The sequence below is a fragment of the Triplophysa dalaica genome, chromosome 18, assembly GCF_015846415.1.
Source record: "Triplophysa dalaica isolate WHDGS20190420 chromosome 18, ASM1584641v1, whole genome shotgun sequence".
NCBI classification, from domain to species: domain Eukaryota; kingdom Metazoa; phylum Chordata; class Actinopteri; order Cypriniformes; family Nemacheilidae; genus Triplophysa; species Triplophysa dalaica.
Window position 1 is genome coordinate 892501 of NC_079559.1, and position 15558 is coordinate 908058.

General features: G+C 40.1%; 2 protein-coding genes across 5 annotated transcripts in view; one reads left to right on the plus strand and one right to left on the minus strand.

Moving 5' to 3' along the window:
- Positions 1-10685, minus strand: part of pi4kab (phosphatidylinositol 4-kinase, catalytic, alpha b) — a 32561-nt gene extending 21876 nt beyond the window's left edge. For both annotated transcript variants that reach the window (XM_056772530.1, XM_056772529.1), the window contains exons 1-18: positions 10561-10685; positions 9274-9390; positions 8266-8359; positions 6856-6944; positions 6686-6758; positions 6357-6619; positions 6198-6264; positions 4833-4981; positions 4654-4719; positions 4013-4109; positions 3738-3926; positions 3446-3546; positions 2087-2216; positions 1883-2009; positions 1667-1762; positions 1403-1586; positions 1197-1300; positions 94-262 (exon numbers count right to left, since the gene is read on the minus strand). In XM_056772530.1, the coding sequence (XP_056628508.1) occupies positions 94-262; positions 1197-1300; positions 1403-1586; positions 1667-1762; positions 1883-2009; positions 2087-2216; positions 3446-3546; positions 3738-3926; positions 4013-4109; positions 4654-4719; positions 4833-4981; positions 6198-6264; positions 6357-6619; positions 6686-6758; positions 6856-6944; positions 8266-8359; positions 9274-9390; positions 10561-10656 (2211 nt within the window). In that variant the 5' untranslated portion in view covers positions 10657-10685. The remainder of the gene's footprint in view (positions 1-93; positions 263-1196; positions 1301-1402; positions 1587-1666; positions 1763-1882; positions 2010-2086; positions 2217-3445; positions 3547-3737; positions 3927-4012; positions 4110-4653; positions 4720-4832; positions 4982-6197; positions 6265-6356; positions 6620-6685; positions 6759-6855; positions 6945-8265; positions 8360-9273; positions 9391-10560) is intronic.
- Positions 10686-11150: 465 nt separating this feature from the next.
- snap29 (synaptosome associated protein 29) lies at positions 11151-14273 on the plus strand. 3 transcript variants are annotated; one of them, XM_056772537.1, is made up of 6 exons: positions 11151-11287; positions 12322-12558; positions 12678-12874; positions 13027-13112; positions 13201-13305; positions 13388-14273. In XM_056772537.1, the coding sequence occupies exons 2-6, from the start codon at positions 12322-12324 to the stop codon at positions 13546-13548; spliced, it is 786 nt and encodes a 261-aa protein (XP_056628515.1). In that variant the 5' UTR covers positions 11151-11287; the 3' UTR covers positions 13549-14273. The 3 variants fall into 3 exon arrangements, with proteins under 3 accessions (XP_056628515.1, XP_056628516.1, XP_056628514.1); XM_056772538.1 differs by having other exon boundaries at positions 11151-11275; XM_056772536.1 differs by lacking the exon at positions 11151-11287 and adding an exon at positions 11307-12209.
- The last annotated feature ends 1285 nt before the right edge of the window (positions 14274-15558 follow it).

The following is a 15558-nucleotide window of genomic DNA, read 5'->3' on the forward strand; positions in this document are numbered from 1 at the left end:
ATTTTGTTGCCGTGTGTGTATTGTTTCTGATTGACACTGTATTATAACAGATTACTGATGGATTATCTCGGAGTCAGACAAACACAGACAGACCTTGAGGGCATTTCCTTTATCACTGGCCCGCTCACTCGCTCTCTTGCCCTCGAGTCCGAGCTGAACAAACAGTTCCAGCAGATTGACCAGCAGCTCGTCCACCAGCTGCTCCCCCTGCAGGTTAGCTGCGATATTGGCCAGAGCATTTATCACAGCTAAAGAACAGTGCCTACACACACACACAAACAGATGATTTTTATAAACCGTAGACAATTATAAAACTAACCCAAACTCTACATCTAAAACAAAACCTCAACCTATAAAATTCATCATTTATCATTTAAAAATCATCATTTATCATTTGTTCTAATAACATTATCCTCACATGCCCCAAGAGGAGATTTGGTCACAGTAAGCTACTGTCAATCTTCAACTATATATTTAATATCAAATAATTGCTATATAATAAAATGATCTTTAATATGCAATACAATAGACGCTTATGGATAGCTTATGTTTTCTTAAAAATAAACTATATTGTTGTAAAACCACTGTCATGAAATTGGTGGAGGCCACTTCTTGTAAAACATAAAAGGTATTATTAAAAAAAAATATATTTTAAATATACTTGACATTTTAAATATACTTCAATTTTATTGAAGTGCAGCCTTTACATGAGATCTATAGACCGTTTCATTTTAACAACATAAACAAACGTGAACGTTTGTGACCCCAATTTAACTTCCGGTACACATTCACAAACAATAGAGGCCCTGTAGATTATTTCTGATAACAAGCAAAAGAAACAGACAAGTTTAGCCAAGTAAAGGTTCTTCTCGCTCATATTTCGAATTTAGACTGCGATACCACGCGGTTTAAACTTTAAAAGAAGAAAATGAAACTACAAAATTCTACAAAACGTTTTTTATAAAGTAAAATAATAATATCAATTATTGTTTATATTAAGAAAAGAAAATATAAATAGTTATATTATAAGAGACACTTCATTTGAGTTTAAAATGTTATATTGCAATTTCATCACAGGAACGTTTTTTCAATACAAATATGCAAGTACATATATTTTTTTGATAAATTAATTACGACGGTGATTTCAATCCGGCACACGTGCGCGCGCACACACACGCACACACACACACACACACCTGTATCCATGATCTCTGTAGTCTTTGGCAGCAGAATACACCACATTACTCGCTTTCACGCTGATCTGCTGAAAGAGATTCCAAACCTCCTGATAAATGTATTGCTGTAGCGAAATAAACACACACAGACGTGTTAGAGAAACACAACAACATCAAATCAAATTTCTAAGAATAAAACGCAGCACACACACAGCAGTGATTCTTACATTTCCGGTGATGACCATACAGCCCAGCTGATCTATGATGAGCACATCCAGCTGTGATGGAGGCTGACAGAACTTCTGCTGTAAGATCTGCAGAATAGGCTCCATCACTTTAGGGCTGTCTCTCATCGCCACGGCGATGTGTCCCAGCGCTCGAATGGTGTGGTCCAGAATCAGATGGGCGTCCCTGAGGAGAGATTAACCCTGTCAACATTACTCGAAAATAAAAGACAGCATCACAAAAAGAGAGCGTGTTAGTTTTCTCACTTGTCGTTTTCTTGTGAGATGTAGAGACGGTTTGACAGACTGGCTAAGAAAGCTTCCACTATAACAGGATCCATCGTGAGGCCCGCTTTGAGACATCTGGAAGAGGACATACAAAACCCACAGACATCAGTGACATCATTCATTCATCACAGTCTCATCGTCACTCGTTGAGATATGAATGAGATCATTGGAAATGACTTCTGGCTGGACTGTGACCTGCAGATGTTGTCGATGGAGACGTCTCTGAGCTGCTCGTACATGGACGGCTGATCTTTTCTGTTACACAGCAGGTTAAGAGTGGACTGAGAATGCTCATTGGTCACGTTGATTTTGATCCCGCCTCCTAAAAATGTTAAAAAAGGATTTGAGTCTGTTCTTCACATACAGAGAGAGGACACACAGAAAAAGAACTGAACTCACCCGAGCTGTATTGACTGTGATATTTATGGAGTTTAATCAGCACCGCTGACGGGACCACGAGAAAATCTTTCAGAGACATCGTGGCAGAGTGAGCGATCACAGGAAAACACTCACACAGACGCCCTAAACCCTGCGACAGAGAGATAGACGGGTCACATATGCCCTAAACCCTGCGACAGAGAGATAGACGGGTCACATACGCCATAAACCCTGCGACAGAGAGATAGACGGGTCACATACGCCATAAACCCTGCGACAGAGAGATAGACGGGTCACATATGCCCTAAACCCTGCGACAGATAGACAGATGGGTCACATACGCCCTAAACCCTGCGACAGATAGACAGACGGGTCACATACGCCCTAAACCCTGCGACAGAGAGATAGACGGGTCACATATGCCCTAAACCCTGCGACAGAGAGATAGACGGGTCACATATGCCCTAAACCCTGCGAGAGAGAGACAGATGGGTCACATACGCCCTAAACCCTGCGACAGATAGCCAGATGGGTCACATTCGCCGTTAACCCTGCGAAAGAGAGACAGACGGGTCACATACGCCCTAAACCCTGCGACAGATAGACAGATGGGTCATAGACGCCCTAAACCCTGCGACAGATAGACAGATGGGTCACATTCGCCGTTAACCCTGCGAAAGAGAGACAGACGGGTCACATACGCCCTAAACCCTGCGACAGATAGATAGATGGGTCACATTCGCCGTTAACCCTGCGAAAGAGAGACAGAATGGTCACATACGCCCTAAACCCTGCGACAGATAGACAGATGGGTCACATACGCCCTAAACCCTGCGACAGAGAGATAGACGGGTCACATATGCCCTAAACCCTGCGACAGAGAGATAGACGGGTCACATATGCCCTAAACCCTGCGAGAGAGAGACAGATGGGTCACATACGCCCTAAACCCTGCGACAGATAGACAGATGGGTCACATTCGCCGTTAACCCTGCGAAAGAGACAGGCGGGTCACAGACGCTCTAAACCCTGTGAGAGAGAGACAGACGGGTCATAGACGCCCTAAACCCTGCGACAGAGAGATAGACGGGTCATATAAGCCCTAAACCCTGCGACAGATAGACAGACGGGTCACATACACCCTAAACCCTGCGAGAGAGAGACAGGCCGGTCACAGACGCCCTAAAACCTGCAAGAGAGAGACAGCCGGGTCACAGATGCCCTAAACCCTGCGAGAGAGAGACAGATGGGTCTCAGACGCCCTAAACCCTGCGAGAGAGAGACAGACGGGTCACAGACGCCTTAACCCCTGCGACAGATAGACAGACGGGTAATCCTGTCATGTTCCATTCCACACTGGTGTCAGATCGGACCGTTTACCTGCAGACAGCAGATGAGCAGAGGCATGTGAGCGATGATGACTTTACTGGATGTTTTGGACTGAAGTTTCTCTGACAGTTTGGTACACAGGTTCTCTGCTCCTGAAATAAACACCATTCATGAAAATTAATTCATTGGATGATTAAATGATTCATCAAAGTTACATTCGTCTTTATGACCTCACTTTGTATAAAAACATCAGCTAAATGTTGTACTGAAAAATGAAATGTGTTGCTTATGTTTTACTCTATAAATAAAGATATCAGTGATTGTTAGCGTGATGTAAACAGACCCTGCTCATCTTTGACAGCCCACACCATGAGGTCCACACAGGCGGCGTTGGCGTGACAACGGAGCTTGAGAGGATTGGGTTCCCCCGGCAACCGCACTTCATGCAGAACCCTCAGCAGCTCTGATTGGCTGCTGCTGAACTGCTCCAGCACAAAGTCATGAACCTCCGTCACAAAACCCGTCTGCACATCTGAACCGAACAAACACGTGAATCATTCACACGGTGAAGCAAAGGTCAAAGATCATCACATACACCAGAGATGAGATTTCAATCACCTTTGACATAATACAGCATATCCCTCAACATCTTAAACACGCTGACATACAGCGGGTCACTGAACGCTTTGTAGAAGAGATCGATGCCTGGATTGGCCTACAAAAAAAGACAAAATGAATCCAAGACAAAACATGACAAAGACTTTAACTGGAATAACACACAGTTTGTATTGACTCAAGCAGAAAGTTGGCAGACTCACTTCTGTTGGTCTTGTGAAAGCGACAGTTTATTAAAAATGTAAATAAGATATCTTCCTACACAGGTACTAAGCAAACACATAAACATGTTTCTATCACTTAAAATATATTCTGCAATAAAAGCAATGTGCTCTTTCCTCCGTGTGAATATTTGTATAAACAACAATATTTAATAACTAAAGCATACTGACTGAATGTCTCAAGTTATTGTAATTATTACTTAAGACTCCCAACATCTGTAAACTGTTCACGTTTACATGAATCTAAATTAAAAAAGCATAAAAACATTGTTTAAACCTTTTCTACTAAAGATCAGTTCAGTGTTTGGGGGATTTGACCATTTTATTTCAAATAAAGTGTCCTAAATGAGGAATGTGTCTTTTTTTGCTATGTTTATGCAACATGTTATGTGAAGCCCTTCAATAACAGCCTCTGGATCTTACCTCCATCACGTCGGCAACGGCAGCATCCAGAGACTTCAGGAATGAATCCGACACAAACTCCATCACCTGCAGAGAAACTCTGTGTGTGACACTGAACCATCACACCATGAGTTTATAAACACTTGCACACTTTATCAAGACACTATGCTGTGTGTGAGTGTGTGTGTGTGCGGGCGAACCATGTCCAGAAGATCTCTCAGTATCTCCAGAGGAACGCTGATCTCTTGAGCACCGGCACCAGTGAAGAGTGAAGAGATGGAGAAGCTTGAACTGACTGTGGTGAAATAATAATCTGGATTCACTGCACCTCCATCAGACAGATATGAACCTGACATTAAACAAAATTATTCATCACCACAATCAAACACCAATCTTTCATCAAAATAACTTGTTTCACCCTTTAAACAACTTAACCCTTCCAGGCTGATGTCATCAAGCCCCTCCCACAGTTTATGTTAACACCAAGAGTTCTCCTAAACAACAGCAAAGCTTTTAGTTAAGAGTTTCCTATTTAAATCTTTTCTCAAAGCTGCTGAGAGCAACCTTAACTAAGGAGCAGAAAGAAATCTTAAGCTATGTGAAAGGACGGGGTTGACCTCGTTGCTATGGATGATGTCAGCAAGCTTATTGATTACGATCACAGTGATTGGTTGATAGAGGATGGGTCTCTTTCAGGCATTTATCCATAGGAATATTACAGAATGAGGTCTCATGCTGACATATTTATATATTATATGAAATGTGATCAAATTCAAATAAAATATAAAACAATATAATCGGTGACATGTTCATATAAAGATACGTATGTGTATTTACTAATTAAAAAAGTGAAGAGTTCAAATATGTAAAAAAAATCATGATTCCTATTGTGTACTGCAAGTAATATCAATAAAACAGCAGTTGTTTTTTATTAAGTAATAAAAACTCAGAAAATCCTGCTTACAAAACACAGTAAAACAAAATTGAGACATGATAACACAATAAAAAACATGATTTTTAAAATATGGGCGTTTTCCCTCAAAATGTCGGAAAAAATCCTAGTTAAGAAAAAGGTCATTCATAAAGCATCTTAACTCTGAAAGTCAGCATGAAACAGAAGAAGCGATTGTTTTTCTTCCATATCGAGACGTAAATTCTTCAAAATATCTCACTTTGTGTTCAACAGAACAAAAAAATTCCCTTCTCGGGCAATCCACCAATCAGTCTTCAAAAGACTGTGTCATACTGTACATTGTAAAGCGGTGAACCCCCCGACTCATCACTAAATAAAAGTTAAGCCAAGTCTCCAACATAGATTTTTAAGCTAAATTAATAGCTTTCTGAGAGGAATCTAAGAAGCTTTAAGAATACGGGCCCAGGACTCATCCATCAACTTTTTTCTGACCGAATATCAAATTGCTTATTGTTGAAATAAAACAAGTTGCACAATCTCTGACTTTAAGTCACCGAATGAATATATATAATATTTTCTAAACTGTAGAAGAATGTTGAGACTTCAGGTTGAGACAGAGATTCGACCAGTGACAGATCAAACCTTAACTTACCTTCGAAATACTGCGGCCCTGGTGCTGTGGGTGAGCAGGGTGATGGGCCGCCTCTCTCCGAGCTCACCTGTCAATCAAACACAGATGTTATTGAGTGACATCATGTGATTGTGAACCAGACGCCAGCTCTGAGAGACTGTGGGTGTGTGTGGTTGTGACCTGCATGTCCGGATGTGTGGCGGCGCTCTTGCGTCTCAGTGCATCTCCATGACACGCCGTGAGCAGAGAGCTGGGCAGGATGGAGCGAAAGTCGTTGAACGATCTCCTCCGAACGCCCTCGGTTTCCACGGCAACGCGATGAATGGGCTGCGTCGATCCTCGCGGGAACAGCTGCGAGAGGAGGGGCTCGCTGCCGTTACCATAGCGACCGAAGGCTCGAGTCACACCCAGAAGACAGGGCACCGCATACCTGCACAGGTACACTGAACAAAAAACACGAGAGTCAGGTGTGTGTGTGTGTAAAGTGCACCTTGATTCCATCAGCTCACCTTTATCATGGTTTTCAGGTGTTTGACAAAGCTCCAAGAAAGACCTCATAACACCCATCACAGCCTCCAGAACCTGATCATGAAACACAATTGAAGTGAAAAGGTGTCATGGAAACAGACCTCCTTTTACTAATATTCACAAACTGATGGTGTGAAGACGATGGGTCGACCTGTGAGCGAGACTCAGTGTCTCTCTGCGCTACATCAGACAGAAGAGTCACCAAACAGAAGCTGAAGTTTTCTGCCATGGGAAGAGTCTCTGGAGACACAAAAATAAACATTTGAAGAGTTTGGTTCCAAAATGAGATCAATCATGTTTTTATTGTGCAATCCAATTGATATCAGTCAAACTGCAGTTGATTTGTTTTGTTTAAGCCATAATAACACAAAAAATAAAACACTATAAGAACATGATAACCCAGATAGCACAATCCATCTGGCTTACGTCTATTTGACGTCTGCATTTACATCGGCAAGACATCTCCAATATGAAGTTTGCTCATCTGTAATAATTGGAGATGGTGGTCTAGTGGGTTAAACCACTGAACTGGTAATCAAAAGGTTGCTGGTTCGATCCCAGCATCCACCACCAGTGTGTCATTGAGCGTTGCTCCAGGGGGATTGTCCCTGTAATAAGTCGCAAGCGACTGCCAAATGCCTAAATTGGAAGTTAATTAATATTAACTTCCAATATTAATATTAACTTCTCGGAGATCTGCTGAATAAAAACATCTGCTAAACATCTTAGAAAGAGCAGCTTTACATCCATTCTAAATCATAACATCTCACAGAAATTTACTAGATGTCTTTATGACGTCTAACAGCAGACGTCTCCGAGACGTATTGCAGATGAGCAAACGATGTATTGTAGATATATTGCAGATGTAAATGCAGACGTTAAATAGAAGTAAACCAAATGTATGTGTGCACGGAGCATAATAAAATTAAAAAAACATGACTTTTGAAAGATTTTCAAAGTTCTCTCATTTTTAAACAAACTGATTTGATAATTAATGTGCGCCTACACGCTGATTCCGCGCCTATGAATTTTAGGTACGCAAATGACGTATCTATGACAGAATCCTCTGGACTTCACCCTCTAGATTGGCTACATTAGATTGCATAAATGCATAAAATACTAATATGCTATATCCATTGCTTACCAGTAGATTATTCAATTAAACTGTGTCCCCCACATTTTTTGTCCAAACTAACATTTTGCAAATACCAACATTTCATGAATCCTAAAATGTATGTAGTAATGACTTGACGAAAAAAATTGTTCCGCTCGTGTTTCATGAATGAGAATTAACTCATTAATACAAAAAGGACAACGCAAATATGGAATGTGTTTTTAATTGCTATTCTTTACATATCAATAATCGATGAAACTAAGCAATTCTTCGAGCTAGCAAAGTGTAAGGGTAAAATCAAAGACTGAATGGAAACTATCTCCGTCTGAATATTAAATGCTTGAAGTAATACTAGGACTGTGAATAATAAAAGTTAATGGTGTTTATTCTGAAGACACTTATGATGAACACATTAAAGATGACAGAATCAGACACTCAATCCGTTACCTTTATTCTTTCTTCCATCATTCTCCTCCACCCACTGAACTCTGGGTAATCCCTTCAGCAGATTCAACAGGTAACTGACCACCAGGTCCTTGTGCTGGGAGAAAAATCACAGTGTTGTGAAAGGGACACTTCACCCAAAATGAAAATTCTGTCATTATTTACAGAGCCTCACGTTGTTTCGAACCTGTATGAAGTCTCTTTGTTTCGCTAAACACAAGGGAAGATTTTTGCAAGAACGTCAGAAACCAAACAGATGTCATCCCCTATTTACTGCCACAGTAGGGAAAATAAATATATCGTTCAATCCATGGGGTTGAGATCTGTTTTGTTCCTGACATTCTCACAAATGTCTTCCTATACAGGTTTGTAACAACTTGAGGGTGAGTTAATGATGACAGAATTTCTATTTTTTGGTGAACTGTCCCTTGAAGTACACGGCTGGGCAGTCCAGATCTGAAACTGCTTTCATATATCAGACACACTGATCGGATAAACACCAAAAGCAAAATACATGGGTGTGTGTGTGTGTGTGTGTGTGTCTGCTGTATTTGTATAAACGCAATATTCCCAGAAAGGAAACACAATGGCAGTGGAATAAAACTGATGGGAAAACAAATCTGCTTGTTTTAAATAAGAGTTAGAGATCACCAAAATCTAAACACCATGTGTGTGTTAAAACAGTAATGCCCGGTTTCACTGCAAAGGTTTGAGAGACTAAACGAATGTTTGACCTGTCTTAACTGAAAATAACTTGCCCTGACATATCTTAAAATAAACCAGTCATTTTTATAAACGTTCCTTACATATCCTAATTTCACTAAGGTCTGGTCCTGCCTTAAGCTAAGCCTTGTCTGTTAAACCTGGCCCAAATGTGCTTAAAGTTATTTGAAGTCATCTGTGAATTCCAACCACTTCATCTGGTGAAACAAACATCCAGATTTATTTGTAAAACACATTGACTGCAGCGTGAGATCAATCTGGAGTCGATACACGACAGCTCCATTTCACCTGCAACTCTGACTCGACCAGGAACACGGCCAGAGCGATCACAGCATCCATGCGCCGGACGTCTAAAGTGAAGACGCCGCGACTGTCGCATGGACACATGCATAATAATTTCTGCACCTGTGGAAGAAAGAGAGATCGGAGTATTTCTTTACAGTCCTAAACACTTTTCTTCATATTAACACAAAGCTTTAATCTTTAACAAACACATATAGCAGTTACATTCCGTGCAAAAGTAACTCTTGTTGATTTAACATTAAGTGTTTGCATTTTCCACTCTGCTCAGTTATCAGGTAGCCAAAGTGTTTTAAGGATAAGAAGGTTTTTATGAAAGAAGGATAAGAAGAAGCGTATCAGTCGACCATCTGCAGAACAAGAACAATCTGTTAGAAGGATCTGGAATGCTTTGATATCTTGAAACTGATGTTCTGAAGCGGACTCTTTAGGCAGGTGTGTAGAAGAAGATGAGGCTGCAAATATTATGTTCAAATAAACACTTGTGACGCAGCGGGTTTAAAGAGAGTGTGTGTGTGTGTGTGTGTGTGTGTCTGCTGTCTGACTGCACTGCGCAACATCCCCGCGTGGAATTTAACACAAAAGATGCGTTCTCATGCAGACGTCTGCGGTGTGCCAATGCATTTCACCAGAGGAAGTGCACCTGCTGCTGCTGTTATCAAATGTATTAACTATAACGTGTATAAAACTGACACCACTCGGTGCCTGACATCTGTGTGAATGACAGCCTGCATCTGCTCAGCTGACACTGATAAACAAACAGCGCGTGAAACTTCATTGTTTATTTATACGCAATTAACGATCAGCAGCAAATATGGTTTCGTCAAACCAGTTTTGTTTTGTTTAGATCTGTGTTGGATTATAATGGGTGAACATAAGACAGAGCTCTTTAATAACAAATGGTTTTAATACATGAAGTACTGTTTAACTATGGTACGGTACTGTGTTATAACAAAACACATATAAAGGATACGGGAAAAAAACATGATTACTATTTTACTATGATAAAAGTTCGGTTAATTTTGATGGTATAATGCATCACAATCACTGCATTACCCGTCTGCGTGTTTTTAAGTGAAGCACAAAACAACGGCGCACTTCACTAGAATGCGCGCACCGAGCGCGCGCAACATCATCGTTGGGTTGCGCAACAAACTCGCGCACTCCTGCAGCTCCAGGCACCTGTCGCGCACACGACAACAACGCATTGCAACATGCAATCGACACGGTAACAACAGAATCACCGCGCGCTTGTACAGAGTCTGTCTCTCGTACCTTCTCCACGGGAGCTGGTCGGTGGGCGGCCAGTGATCTCGCGAGCGACAGCACCGTGTTAAAGTAGAACTCGCTCGTGCCGCCGCGCGTGGACATGATTCGCGAGACGCCAGGAAAGCTGAAGTTTAAAACACTCAAATCGGGATGATTTCTGCTGCTGAAGGAGAAGCCCACCGCGATACGGCAAGTGCGAAGGCACAAATGATAGACCGTGTGAGGGCGCGAGCAAGGCGTGTCGTGAATTAAGCATCATCAGTGAGCACTTTTTATAAGCTCTAAATGACCCTTTGTATTATTTACAATGGGCGTTTTTATACAAAGCGTGCCGTATACTTCATTGCATAGTATACTATTGTATCTAACTAAACTAAACTGTTTATATACTTTAGTTTTTTAACATTACTGTTACTCAATAGATACCACGTAAAAACTATTTTATACTAAGGATCCACTGGTATTACGGCATTTAGAGTATTATATTAATATGAAAGTATTAACTGTGAAACGTGTGTATTATTTATAACTGGGGAAAAGTAAATGCGCTGAAGAAATAGGATTGTGAGTCAATTTTTCAACATTGGAGAGCATCACGTCACTCAATTTCACAACAAAAACGAAAACGATCGAGGGGAGGAGACAGTGACGTCACGATGACGCCACCGGAAGCTGTTTCCGCGTAGAAGTCAGCTGATAGCGAGAGTACAACACAACGAAGGTACGATTAAAGGTACGAATTGATCATAAAACTGTCGTTATATCGCGGTTTATTCCGACAGATCGATGGGAAACATCACGGGCTTTATAACAGGCTAAAGTATTTTCGGCAGGTTTGTTTGTAAACTGAAGATAGCGGCTCCGATTACCTAGGATAGATAAGAACGGAACAACTTTAAACCGCACACGTCATTCTAATATATGAAATACATTTGTTAATTCGTTAAAAAGTCTGATGGTTGTTAATGTTTAGTTTCACTTTCGTTTTATTGAATTTGTTTGGTAAATATTCGTATAGTATGATATCTTGCCTGTCATAAAGGATGAACGGAGCAGCTCCACATGACATGAGCTCTAATAACGACACAGCACTGCTGCCTCATTTGTTTTACGTTATTTTTAATACGTTTATGAGTTTATGAAAGCGTGGATTATTTAAATAGATTAATTTTATCCGCTTCTCCCTGTTATCATAGACAGATTCAGTACATGTTTCTGTGAGAAGAGAATATTCACACAGTTCAAGAGAGAGTGATTGACAGCGTGATGCGATCGTTACCACCCAAAAATAGGCTATATACAGTTTAGGTATGACATGATGTGTTTATTGAGCTTTTGTTCATTTAAATTTTCTTTAATACAACCCTCTGAAGTCGAATGTCACTATTATATTTTATATTTACAAAAATACTGTAGGTATATTTAAGTAGGTGCATGATTTTGGGGTAAGTTTTTGATTAATATTTGTTTTTCTGAGGGTCTAGACTACATGCAGCTACTGTCACTTAATACAAAAAACAGCGTTATGGATATATCGTCATTATTATTATCGCAACAAATACCAGGAAATACCGTGATAGAGTTTTAGGTCCGTGTCGCCAATCCTTGGGTACTATAGTTGAATTGTACTATAGCAAATGCTATACCATTTAAAGGTAATACTTCAAATCAGTTGTAATAATTCTTTGCAATGGTAAAATTTAGTATGTTTGTATGTAGTTGCTCAGTACTCAGTTGTGTGTTTCCTGTGTTTGACTCAATCTCAAGATGTCTGCCTATCCCAAATCCACCAACCCTTTTGCCGATGAAGAGGAGAGCACAGGGCCGAGTAGAGGCTTTAACTTTGATGATGATCCTGATGAGAGTTCACTGAGCCCGGCGGAGAGGAGACAGAAGCAGCTGCAGAGAGAGGTGATGCACACTGCGCAGTCCGCCGTGGACAGCAGCTTCCGCTCTCTCTCCCACATCTACGAGTCTGAGAAAGTTGGAACCGAGACAGCAGAGGTGAGAGGAAACTTTCAGAAGGCCAAAGCTCGATGTCAGCTCGATGTCCAAGATTGCCTCCGGATTTATCACGCATCTTCTTCATTTAATTGGTCTTGGTTCTCTCTCGGTCTTGACAGGAACTAGTTCGTCAGGGTGAAGCTTTGAATAGAACGGAGAGAATGATTGACAACATGGAGCAGGACATGAGGACGAGTCAGAGGCATATAAACAGCATCAAGAGTGTGTGGGGCGGACTGGTCAACTATTTCAAAGCAAAGCCTGAAGCCAAACCTCCACAAGAGGACCAGCCTGTGTCCTACAACGGCAGCAGCAGGTGAAATAAAATCATTTTCACATGTTTTTGTAAAAAAATTCATGCATACTTTTAACTAAAAAAACAAACTTTACAACTTTAAGTGCAGGCTTTCAGAATAAAACGTTTTAAGAAGTGTAATTTTGTCAGTTATATAACAACAATGTCTTTAGTTTGCAGAATGCACTTTCAGAGAGCAGACAGCATGAAGGCAAATATCAGGCCAGTCATCCAAACCTCAGGAAAATGGACACATCTGGTAAATAAAAACACAAACAGAAGCTCTGGGTCAGATAAGCACATCTGTCTGTCTGTCACCATCACAGAACAAATGTTTGTTCAAACAGGATTTGGAGCTTCTGCAGCTCTGGAGAATGAGCCGTCCAATCAGAATGGATATCCCAGGAACAAACAGCTGCGAACTGCCCATCAACAACTAGATCGAAATCTTGGTAAGAAATGTAGTCTGTAAAGATTTTGATGACAGATTTTACAGAAACTGACGGTCTGATTTTGATTGTCATTTCTGTCCAGATGAAATGTCGTTGGGTCTGGGGAGGCTCAAGAATCTGGGTCTGGGGCTACAGTCAGAGATCGAGGACCAGGACGTTTCCTTGGACCGTTTGCTTAATAAAGTCGACTCGATGGACGGCAAAATCAGCTCCACCAACCAGCAACTCAAAAACCTTAAATAGACATGACGTGTGATGTCATTTCCTGAGGACGTGGCAAAGGTGCCGCCTGCATTGATCCATACTGGAAACACCTGCCTAGTTCTTTACACACTGTGGCCGCTGGTTTGCTGTACCATCCTAGAAAAGTTTGTGTGTTTATGAACGTATGAAGTGGCTGTATGTGAATGAAAATATTAAAAGATGTGATTTTTGCGATGTGGAGATTTTTATCTCGCCTTTATTTGATCGTCGGTCCTCTTAATATCAATGTAAAAATCATGAGGTTAACCCAGATGTGGATGTCACTGTGCGCAGGGTCGAAAGAAGATTGAGGACAAAATATATACATGAGCAAAGAAGTCGAAGAAATGCAAACTGTCATTTTGTTCGCTGCAGTCTTCCAGATCAATGTTCGTCATCCACCTTTCGCTCTAAAAAAAATATTTCGCCTCATTTTGAAATTAAAGTCCACTGCTTTCGTTATTCCCTCTTGAATGTATTTAATAAGGTGGTGAATTTGTCTTTTGTCTGATATTTTTATCAAAATTACCTTAAAGATTTGCAATGTGTCCATACCAGTCTATGTGAATCACAATGCGGACAGAAACATGGTCTGCCTTAATATTCATTTTTTTAAAGCATTTATAATTGAAATTTCTTTATAGCAAAGCATTTCAATACTGTTAAAGCAAACAATTTCTGTTTCCTGAATGTGATTCCTGAATAAAATGTTTTCTGTGTTAAAATTGTTTTTGTTTATTGATACAGTTTGCTCTCAGAAATAATAGATAAATGATCCAGAAAGAGCTACCAACAATAGTTTTGGACAAGAAAGTAAAACAGGTGAATGTTTAAATACCACAATAAATTAATATAGTAATCATTGACCATGTTTGTAAAGTAAATAGTAATTGTGAAAGTAAATTGTATTTTTTGTTGAGTTGATTGATTACGATTGTATTACAATAGTTTTACTCAAATCTCATGGTTGAACTAGTATATAGTTTTGCTGTATTGGTAAATTTGTGGTTCGTATGCAGTGTTGGGTGTAACTTGTTACTAAGTAATTAGTTACTGTAATTTAAATACTTTTCCCTTAAAAAAGTAATGTAAGGCATAACTCTTATTTTTTCTGTAATTTAATTACTAATACTTTTAATGTAATTAAACTAAATACTTTGTGCAATATATGTGTGTGCAATAGTGTAATTGACATCAAAATTCAAAGTCTAACTTTAAAATCTGTGCTTTAATGTATAATTCTCACATTTGTAATGCTTTTGATCAGTAATTTGGACAGTAATCTAATTACACTATTTAATATGTAATGAGTAACTAGTAATTACTTACTTTTTCAGAGTAACTTACCCAACACTGTTCGTGTTAAATACCACAGTTGATTTGTTAATCTTGCTAAGAGTTTAATGTAAATAGTACTTTCAAGACCACACCAGCAGATGGAGACAGATTTGCATCTCGTGAAGACGTAAACTTCAAGTTGTTTTTTTGACCACCGTTTGAAAAAGTTCTTGTTTATGTGAGAGAGAAAACCTATATTTGGTTAAACCGAAAAAGTTGACTAGAACGAAAAGTGTTTTACTGACAGATGAGAGTGAAATTTCCCACATATTCATTATCATTCCCAGCGTGCACAGCTGCGCGCGAGCCTCACAACTCAAGTTAACGGCTCGCGTGAGACGCGCGAAACTGGCGGGCGGCTGTTTTCACTCAGGTACGTTTGAGAAATTCTTATGTAATCGGTTTACTCGTCACGTCACGTTATAAAATCTAAAACTAGAGCTGTTGTTGTATAAAGAATGTCTCCTGAAGGAAAAAATCCACATTGAGAGAAAAACAAGTTTATATCTCGCTGTTAGTGAGGCGTTAACACCCGGTGACTGCTATGACTATAATAACTGCGGATAAAACACATACATCTTATCGTTTACTTTCAGTTTTACATACTTTCCCTCGTGTTTGCACAGTGATATCAATGGTTGGTCTTGGCTGGGCCTTAATCAACCCCTTTCA

What these genes read in the sequence shown, in the direction of transcription:
- snap29 (XM_056772536.1), top strand. An exon ending in TTGGAACCGAGACAGCAGAG is followed by an intron (nt 12,559 to 12,677) that starts GTGAGAGGAAAC and finishes CGGTCTTGACAG; the next exon opens with GAACTAGTTCGTCAGGGTGA. An exon ending in CAGGAAAATGGACACATCTG is followed by an intron (nt 13,113 to 13,200) that starts GTAAATAAAAAC and finishes TTGTTCAAACAG; the next exon opens with GATTTGGAGCTTCTGCAGCT.